The sequence below is a fragment of the Nicotiana attenuata genome, chromosome 1, assembly GCF_001879085.1.
Source record: "Nicotiana attenuata strain UT chromosome 1, NIATTr2, whole genome shotgun sequence".
Lineage (NCBI taxonomy): Eukaryota > Viridiplantae > Streptophyta > Magnoliopsida > Solanales > Solanaceae > Nicotiana > Nicotiana attenuata.
This window is the reverse complement of record NC_031989.1, coordinates 9,148,037-9,158,571: the sequence shown is the minus strand read 5'-3', so window position 1 is coordinate 9,158,571 and position 10,535 is coordinate 9,148,037. Positions and strand designations below refer to the sequence as shown.

The 10,535-nt window shown below is 36.7% G+C and overlaps 1 protein-coding gene across 1 annotated transcript; it reads left to right on the top strand.

The window, feature by feature from the left end:
- On the top strand, nt 1,420–9,971 carry LOC109235963. The gene is made up of 4 exons (XM_019402221.1): nt 1,420–2,009; nt 5,057–5,295; nt 9,055–9,244; nt 9,394–9,971. The coding sequence occupies exons 1-4, from the start codon at nt 1,581–1,583 to the stop codon at nt 9,610–9,612; spliced, it is 1,077 nt and encodes a 358-aa protein (XP_019257766.1). The 5' UTR covers nt 1,420–1,580; the 3' UTR covers nt 9,613–9,971.

Here is a 10,535-nt window from a genome sequence, read left to right as displayed (position 1 = left end):
CTCAGATTAATTTGATACAAAACGATAAATTAAATTAGAATGAACAAGTAAAGATATAGTAAATTCGAACCACACGAGAAGAATGATCATAGCCTTAGTGTAACGTTCACCCTCGATCTGGGCTCATAGTGTCCTGTACTGATGAACAAGAAAAAGAGCTTTGATAACAGTAAAATAATAATGTATTGCTTTGAAATGTGTGTTACAACGTGTGTCATGAATTATCAGACCCCTTTTATATAGTAGGGGAGTCCTACTCTAGGTACAACTCTATAACAGGTAAAAAAATCTTCTGATTAACTGATTGCCGGTTCTTCATCGATACATGCCGAGATCCCCGCAGTGATATCCGGCCGGTCACGGATATTACGGCCTTCTGTTGGCCGTGCTTGGTTGCCCGACAATGTTCTTCGAAGTCGTTCAAGGCTAGGACCGATCCCGAACCATGACCCCGATATTCTCGAGGGTGGGCGTCATTCCCCCGAATTCTGACTCGATGAGACCTTTGCCTCGATTTCGGTCTTTTGTCATCATGTCTCGAGCTTGGCTTACCTTGTCGGAGCCGGATGTACCATGAGCCCGATTTTACCCGTATACAATTCAAATTCCATTATTTTTTAATTTGTTTTTGGTGTCTGGTGCAATTTTTGAAGTTGGTTAAATAGTTTTTCTCACACCAATTTTGTTAACTATTCGATAGAGTCAAAATTGCTCACTTTTAAATCTCAGGGGTGGTTTGGTTTGAAGACAAGTTATGCTGCGATTAGTTATACTGAGATTAGTTATGCTAGGATTAATTATCTTGGTATTATTTCATATTGACTGTTTGTTATGTTATATTAATCTCAGAATTGTCTATTTTACAGCTTTATCTTGGGATAACTTATCCGGATTATTATTCCACCCTCTGGCAGGTATAAGTTATCAAAGTACTATTTTTTAATCATGGAATAACTTATCCAGGACTACTGGATTAGTAATCAAACAAGGGATAAAGTGGTAGAAATGACACCAAGTAGCCACTCTAAAGGGCTGCTATTTAGTAATTAGCTAGTGTTTTCAGCTTTTCAGCTCAAATTTTCAGGACAAAATGTCTTAAAATTATGTAGAAGTTAAGATTTTCAGTTTAAAATTTTAGGACAAAATAAATACTGGTTAATCTCTAAATAGTATCCTTGAGAATAACTATCCGTGCACTTGCCCCGATTAAATGGTAACTAAATTTTTATCCAGGATTATATTTGCTTATCCATCCTACCAAACGACCCCTTAGTCACAAAAATTGCTTAAATTATATTTATGGACCATTTTGAATTTACGCCAAACATAATAGACCCCCTTTAAAAAAATAAATAAATCATTTTCTGTCTTTTTTTCTTTCTCCACCCTTTTTTCTAAACCCAATCAATCGTGAAAAAGAAAAAAAAAGTAAAATAATGAGGGGAATCCCTTAAACCCTTCACTTCTCTAACTTCTTCCTTTCTCTCGCCCGAACACTCAAAAAAACAGAATACTACCATATAGTAGCTTCGTTAACTCACTGAGTTCATCTTTAGGGTTTTATTTTACAGGATTCAGAAATGCGAGCTCTTCAACGAATCTTAACAAACTTGTCGCAAAACCCAATTCCTAAACCCTTAAAAAACTTCAACTTTATCAAACCCTTTTCTACTGGCAATAATGATTGGAGTTCCAATTTCGGAGGCACCGGATCATCTACAGAAGATTTGGGTTGGGATGTGGGTTCAAACTCATGGTCTACTGGTTTAACAAAGGAGCATTTTGATGGAGAAGTTGTGGGCCGACAAATGGGTTCGGGTCCGGTTCCGGGTCCGGCCCCCATAAATGTACCATCTGGCGGCCCATCTGTTGGGGGATTCAGTTCAGCTAGGTGGACTGATGAAGAAATGGATAAAGTGAAGGAGCTTCAAGCCGAGAATCGAAAAGGGAAAGCTTTTGTTGATGGATGGGATTCGCGGATGAAGGATATCAGTGTTTTGATGAAGCAGGTCACAAAAATAAAAATTCCCTATTTTTGAATTTGATTAATATGCATTGCTGAGTAAAGATTTTTTTTTTTAACTACATTGGTCTAGCATAAATTTTAGGTTATTAAACCCGTGTTTAGTGTAGACACTTACCTGATATCTTAAATGATAAAAAACAGCAAATAGAAGCTTCCCTTGTTTTTTAATTTATCTTGTATACATTGCAGTGTAAAGATTTTTTTTAAACATCCGTTAGGACAGGTTAGTACCATAGTTTTTAGGTTATCATTCCATGTTCAGTGTGAACAATTCCTTGATAATGCACTCTTAACTGATTAAATATTGCAAACATTTGTCTAAGCCTTGTGGGCAGAGTTACCCGGTACCTGCGTGATAGCAGCTAGCAGGTACTCAGTGCAATAGTCAAGGTGCAGGCAAGCTAGCCTGGACACATCTGTCATTAAAAAAGATACTGCAAAAATTTGATTTAGTTAATTTTTTGCACTGCGAGATTTAAAAAGTAAAACTCTTTTTTTCTTTAATGCTTTTATTTTTTGGATTTTAATTGTTTGTAGTTTTAATTAGAAACGATGTTGGTATGAGTAAGAATAGTGTAGGCTTATTAGAATTTATAGGTTTATGCCTTACTTACTAGCAGTGATGGGCTAATAAGCTCAATGAATGTTGGAAACTTATACTGCGCAAATAGGGAACTTTAAATATATGAGTTTTTGAATCCCCTTGACATAAGGGAGCTTTAAAACTAGTGGTAAGAGGGTTCAAAAATTGTTTTTAGGTCATAAGTTGAATCCTAGGTGTGGCATTTTTTTATTTTTTGAATCCCCTTGTTAGGATTTCTGATCTACCACTGTTTACTAGGATGGGTGTTTGAGCATATAGGGTTGAATTGTCTAATTTTGGGTTGATCCAGAATTAGTTTTCTTGAATTTTTTGTGTATTAAGTTTGCGTACTTAGAAACTATACAAAAAGTAAGGTGAACTTTTATAGTTTGAATCAGAATTTTGATAATTCTGGAAGTATGTATGGTCTAGATTGATTAGAGATAGTGTATGGTACTTGCTTTGTTCCCAAAATTCGTTATGTGGTTCGTTGTACAAGGGTCAGATTGTTTAGTTTCCATTCACTAGCTAATTTTGAAGTTTATTTCTCCCTACGTTTCAATTATGTAAACCTATTTGACTGTGCATAGAGTTTTAGAAAAACAGAAAGACTTTTGAAACATGTGGTTGTAAACATGCCATAACATTTGTGTGGCTAGAAATTTTTTAAAACTTGTAGTGTAAAAACATATGATACCATCTAAGACTAAGGGGAAACCCACTAGAGCTCAAGTACTCAAACATGTGGCTACTGAAGTTATTTATTCAATTTGTAAAGAGAGAAACAACAGAGTTTTCAACAAAGAAGAAAGAAGTGCAGACAACATAGCCTAGGAAATAGTTTGTGTCTGTCACATTAGAGCCTCTGTAGTGTCTAGGAGATTTTTGCAAAAAATTGTCTTTTAGAGTAAGCCGAGGGTCTATTGGAAACAACCTCTCTACCTTCATTAGGTAGGGGTAAGGTCTGCGTACAGTCTACTCTCCCCGGACTCCACCTTGGGAATATACTGGGTATGTTGTTGTTGTTGTTCTTGTTTTTAGAGTGGTTGGATAAATTCAATTTGATTTTGTGCTTCTGCTATTTTAGGTAAAAGGGTAAGAAGAAATCCTCCCTAGGAGGTGTGCTTCTTCGCTCTTATTATTAGCAGAGGGTTTCTTTTGTTTTGATATTAGTGTTGTCAAAGGCTCATTTAAGGCGTGCTTAAGACTTGAAGCTCAGAAAAGTTTGGGGAGGACGTTTTGCCTCGCTTAAGCTGCGCTCCAGTGTAGGCAAGGCACTAAGGCATACGTACACATTGTCCATGAGTTTTATCTTGAATTGAGCGGTACTAAACAACAAATATAATCAGCAAAAAAGTGTATTAGTTGTTAAGGAAAACGTTATGAATGAATTTGTTATTTTTTTCTTAAATTACATGTATATTTTTAGATTTTCCTTTATTGAACCATTTTTTACTAAATCTCACACTTAATTACGCTTTGGGCTTAAAGCCCCAACATGCCTAGATCGCGTTTTAGAGCTTTTCGCCTTTGATTACACTGTTTGAGATACTGATTGACAGCAAGCTGAGATGGCTTGGCTGTGGGTTTGTATATATTCACTTGGTTATTAATTAAATTCTTAATTACCAAAAAATGAAAGCTTCTCAGTAAGGTAATAATGGAATCCTATAATTAAGAGTTTTCTTATTAGGTGGGTTCATTCGAATAAAAAGGAAATAGGTTCACATTAATTGAAAGGAAGGGAGTATTAATTACTAAGGGCTCGTTTGGTACGAGGGATAAGGGATAATTAATCCCTGGATTAAATTTGAGATGAGTTTATCTCACGTTTGGTTTGGATAAAATCGCGATATAACTAGTTCCTGGATTAGTTATCCTGTGATTGTAGTGTTATTTTTATCCTTATGGGAGGGTGAGGTAACAATCCCGGGATAATTAATCCTGGGATAACTTGTTTCCCGACCAAACGACCCCTAAGTGTTTATTATGACTTCTCTGTTCCAAAGGCCATTATACCAGGCGACACTAACTTTGATCACCAAACCAAGTACACTGTCGCACACTGATCTATAATGGCCTTTGGAAAAGGGAAAAGACCATAATAAATACTTTGTAATTATACTCTCCTGCCTCTATACCTTTTTTTGGGGGAAAAAAAAAATACTCTCCTCCTTTTGAAAATAAAGTAACGTATTAAGAAATTGCATATGGCGTAATATTGCAAATCAAACTTAAAAAGTGTTCAAATATGTATTGAAAAACTGTAGTCATCATAGTCAAGGAATCTCTTTTTCATTAGCTTATAAAATGGGATAGGGAGAAATTAAATTTCCTGTTGTTGGTTATGTTACAACATTAAGAACTCGATGAAGAAATAAGGGTATGAATTGGTAGTATCCTTCCCAACTATGATGGATTATTAAAATTTGGTGTTATTGGAGCAGGTAATGGAGCCAGGTGCAAGGGGGTCTTATTTGAAGGATTCAGAGAAGACAGAAATGTACAAGAAGCATAAGGAGAATCCAGAGTTGTATACTGTTGAGCGCTTAGCAAAAGATTACAGGATCATGAGGCAGAGGGTTCATGCAATTCTGTGGCTTAAGGAACTTGAGGAGGAGGAAGAGAAGAAGCTTGGACGTCCATTAGATGACTCTGTAGAGCTCTTGCTTGATACATGCCCAGAGTAAGTCATTCCTCCGAATCATTCGAGCTTTTGTCGTTGCGTATTACTTTTGTCCAAGTTTAATCTGTTCTTTTGTACCTTTTTTGTACCATCTTGGTACCTTTTAATAAAATTTTACCTTATAAAAAAAGTACTAATAATGCGGTTTTGTTACACCAGCATTGGTATTAGTGCCGTATATGATTGTTAGTCCAATGTCTATGCAAATTGGCTTCAGTAGTGGCTTATTGCTGATTGAGTGAAGCTGAGGCTGAAAACTTTTAGAATTCATATTATGTAGTTGGGTTTGTCACTGGCTGTATCTATATAATTCTGTTATTTGTTTCTTTTAGGGCATTCAGAATATTAAAAGAGCATGCGTTCGATATATTTTCTCAGGTATCAGTGACATAATTATTGGCTGACCACAATGTGACAATGAGATTGGTGGGAAATAGTTTGAAGTAACAAAATAGTCTTGAACTTGTCTTAGCAACACTGGTAACATAACTAGTTACAGCTTTAGTCCCTAGTTCTCCTGGTAAGACCATCTTCACAGCACCCTGAATTTCATTTGACGACAACATTGTTTGTCGTATGTACCTTGACAACGTTGCTGCTGCCGCTGCAATTCTCTCAAACATGTCTCCCATCAGATTGTCTAATATAGCCATAGATTTTGATGATATTTCCATATCTGGATGCTTGTTTCATTACCTATATAAATATTGGTCTTGCTAACATACTACATGAAGGTAGTATGTTAGCAGTGTACCCATTTTTGAGTTCACCAAAATATAGTTCACCAAAACAGGGACCTTTTCGTCTTTCGCCTGAAATTCTCTATTTACAATTTCCCAAACCCATCTCCGATTTCCTCCGTATAGAAAAGTTCTTGTCCGAAGCTGGCTATGCAATTTCTCATTTGTTTTTGAGGAATTTTGCCATAACTGCACTTTCTTCTGCAATTCTCACTTATCTTATCAGGAATTTTTATAGAACTACAATTTCTACTTCAACTATCGAATCCATAAATTACAACAACAACAACAACAACAACAACAACATACCCAGTAAAATCCACTAGTGGGGTCTGGGGAGGGTAGAGTGTACGCAGACCTTACCCCTACCCCGGAAGGGTAGAGAGGCTGTTTCCGGGAGTCCCTCGGCTCAACAGAAAGTCCATAAATTAGTTAGCAGAAACAAAAAGATTGTAGTTAAACTTTTTAGCAAGAAGCAATAAATTCTTAAGAGGAAAGAGGTCAGGGAGCTCTAATGGAGGCAACCTCAAATTTCAAAATGAAGAATTCTATAAGGAGAAAGGAATAGCTTTGAAAAAAGTAGCAGACTAGCAGTAATGAGCAATGGCAAAAAGGCTTTTGTTTTTGCCATTATGGTTGAACTTAATGGAAGTAAAGAGCCACCCATAACAGACTGCTTGTTTAATGGAGGAAAGAGGATTCTGAGGAGCACTGTGTCGGAGGCATTGGGGAGAAGAAATGGGTGTGAGGAGTGAAAATTGTAGAGAAGAATTGGGGTATGTGATTGAAAGGACAAAAAAGTCCCTACATGTAATGTGCTGGCAATAAATAATAAGGGTATTTTGGTGAACTCAAAAATAGGTACATTGCTAACATAGTGCCTTCATGTAGTATGTTAGCAGGACTTGTGCGTATGTGTGTGTGTGTGTGTATATATATATATATATATATATATATATATATATATATATATGGAGGGCTTACTCCACACAACCTGCGGAGCCCCAGCTTATGTGATGGTGCCAAAGCTGACATCTGGTGTTATGGGGTGATCTTATTTGTCTGGTTGGTCGGTTATCTCCCATTCCATGACTCAAATCTTATGGAGATGCATAGGGAGATCAAGAGGGCTGAGTTCAAATGCCCTAATCGGTTCCCACTAGAAGTGCGGAAATTCCTTTCTAGGATCCTTGACCCAAACCTCATACAAGGATTTCCATTGACAAAAAAGTAAAAGCTCCTGGTTTAGAAAAGGTTGGATTCAAGCAATGCGGGAACCAAATTAGAAGATAAGTAAAAGTTTAGCTTAGATGCCAATGCTATTATCGGTGCCTGTACGAATAACAATATCTCTTCCTCTGTGTTGAAACTAGAGTTTGCCAAAACCTACAAATCTAAATGCATTTTACATCATCTTTGCCAAAACCTACAAATCTAAATGCATTTTACATCATCTCTTTTTTAACTGGGTTTGACTTGTCTGGTTGGTTCCTAGGAAATGATTAGAAGGAGAAGTGCAGCTCACTTCAATGAAGCCCCCTTCTTCTATCATGTCCAAACTTGAGAAAGTTTGCCCGAAACTAAAGCTGGAAGTAGTGAAGAAAGAAGCTGGATTTATAAGATTAGGGGATTGAATGAGTCCATTGATGTGGAAATATTTGAAATTACTCCGTCCTTCAACTTGGTTGAGCTGAAAAGATCATATGGTGATACAGTGGAGTACCAAAAGATTCTGAGACAAGTTATAAAGGCTTGCTGTGGAGGAAATTGTTTGGGTTTGGGAAAGTATGCAGCCAATTAATAGTTAGACTTAGTAGAGACACTAAAAAGAGCTTCTGATCTCCTATATCCACTCTCTAAGTTGTTCTCACTTTAGTATCAGTATCTAAAGTACTAACTGTGTGTTTGGTTCTAGTCCTAATAGTCAATTTTACTCTGTGTCAGCTTGTTTTAGCCACTTGTCGAAGCATATTACAGACAACTTATCTTTAAATGTCTTTTTGAACAAAAAAGTTTTTAGGAGTGTCAACTTCAAGTAGACCATGGGAAAAGCCTTGCTCCACTTTATGTTTTTCCATAGCGAATCATCACTCTAGATTCATAACTGTTATTGGATTTGATTGTTCACTTTCGTGGTTCTTTATTTGCTGGATGGATAAACACACATATTCTCATTATTACATGGTTAAATTTCATTTATGCCACTATGAAAGAATTGTTTAGGACTAACCTAGAAGGTATGTGTTCGGAAGCTAAATAAATTCTGGAAAATCCACCAATCTTACTTCGAAGAAGTTAAACTTTAACGGATGTGGTTAAAGACTTCATTGTCAAACCGTATGCAACAGCACTTCTCTCACAACTTTTGTCGGACACAAGCTGTATGATGTATAATATGGACGGTCAAGAAAGTGGAACCAACTATCATATATCCTGTCGATGTTATTTTGTAGCTTAGAGGAGGAAATAAACTCATACAGTGGAAGTTGTTGTGTGGGAACATGTAATGTATGCACATCTTTAGTATAAAATGCTTGTATTGCATTTGTTTTAGGTTCCTTCTAAGTGGCAATGTGTGTGCGCTCTAGCGCTATTCCTGTTGCTAAAACAACTTATATTGTTCCACTCATGAAGACCAGTTTATTTATTCTGAAAAATACAGTATTAATTGACCTCATTTGAATGCAGCAACTTTGCCTTGAGATGTTTTGGTGAGTGGTAGAAATAACCTCTTCGTATTGTTGTCTTATGTAATCTCAATATTTTTTACTATAGATCTTCTCTAGCAATGTTCAACTTTATCTATCTTGAAAAATACTTTATAATTCTACTTCATTTTCTCATGGCATCTTTTTCTTCAGCAATATCATGGTGAAAGCCCTACTGTTGGGCCCGTGCTGAGCACGGGCATGCTTGCGATAGTCTAGCAATATGTTTGTGCTGGTCGCCTGGACACTGTTATGAAAATGATCACTTTATTAACCAAACCTGTGATGACAATAATATCTTCCTTGTGCAGATTTTTCAATTCTCATGACAGGGAATTTCATGTTGCAACTCTTCCTTATAAACCTGACTTCAAGGTCATGCCTGAGGGTTGGGATGGGACTACCAGGGATCCTGACGAGGTGCACTATGAAATATCAATGAAGGAAGATGAGATGCTGTATCAAGAGTTTGTCCAAAGGATGAACTTCAACAAGATGAAGGTTAGCATGTCTAAGGAACCAAATGAAACAATAAGTTGTAACTGTAATGATGTGAATTATTGTTGCAGCAAATTAAGGTTTTGATCTGTTATGTGTACTATTTTTCTTTTTTACTAACTCTGGGCTACGCGGTTTTGCTTTGGTTTTAGATGGCGAATAAAGTGAAATGCCACAAGTATAGCCGCAGGCGTCCTTCAAATGGCTGGAATTTCACTGTTGAGAAGCTAGGATCTCGTGGCAAGCGTGGGAATGGTGGTGGTTGGAAGTTCATTAGTCAACCTGATGGTTCCAGTCGACCCCTTGATGAGTTCGAGAAGATGTTTGTCAAAAGAGAGACCCCACGTCGACGGAAAAAAATTCTCCCATGATTTTTCTGGCATAAGGCAAGGTAGATTCCAGTTAAAAGACATGCTCTTAAATTGCTAGATTTTCTCATAAGCGACACATTTCATGTGCTTTGGAAGGTTTTTTTTTTGTTGTCGTTCGCCAGAGCCAGTATCCTATATGTTATAAAATGTCTTTGCAGATTGATCACAAGTACTTCTTACGGCTCCTGTATCCTCTCATCAAATTGGTTAAGTCAAAAGTTATTGTGGATTATTTCTACCTCCATAATTTCACATCGTTTTGTGAAAGATTACTACATCTGATTTTGTATGCTGTCTTTGCTATTTCACTTTAGATACTCTTCACATGTTTTTAAAGATTTTACCAGCATTGAAGTTCAGTATTTGCAAATAATGAAATATTATTTTGGCCAAACATCTCCGTGCTTTAATTGTATCTGCTCTCTACTTCCTTTTCTTCTAATCCTTTAAATCTTTTATGCTTTTGGAAGGGAATTGTGTGAGCATTTAAACAATAACATACCCAGTATAATCCCACAAGTGGGGTCTGGGGAGGGTAGTGTGTACGCAGACCTTACTCGTATCTGGCGAGGTAGAGAGGCTGTTTTCGATAGACATTCGTCAAAGGTTAAAAATCTGACAATGAGCATAAAGGAGTATATGAACAATGACAATATACTCCCTCCGGTCCAAAATAAGTGATTTTTTGGCCTTTTTCTTGTGGTCCAAAATAAGTGATTTTCCAGATTTCAAGAATGAATTAATTATTTTTTTCTTACATTGTCCTTGGAGTAAATAGTGGTGGAATATGTGTTAGAAGTGTTTATGTGAGATACTAAAGGTTAATATGGTCAATTCCATTGCTAATTAATGCTAAAAGGTGGATTTCTTAATCTGTGTGAAAACATCCAAAAAATCACTTTTTTGGACCGGAGGGAGTACCC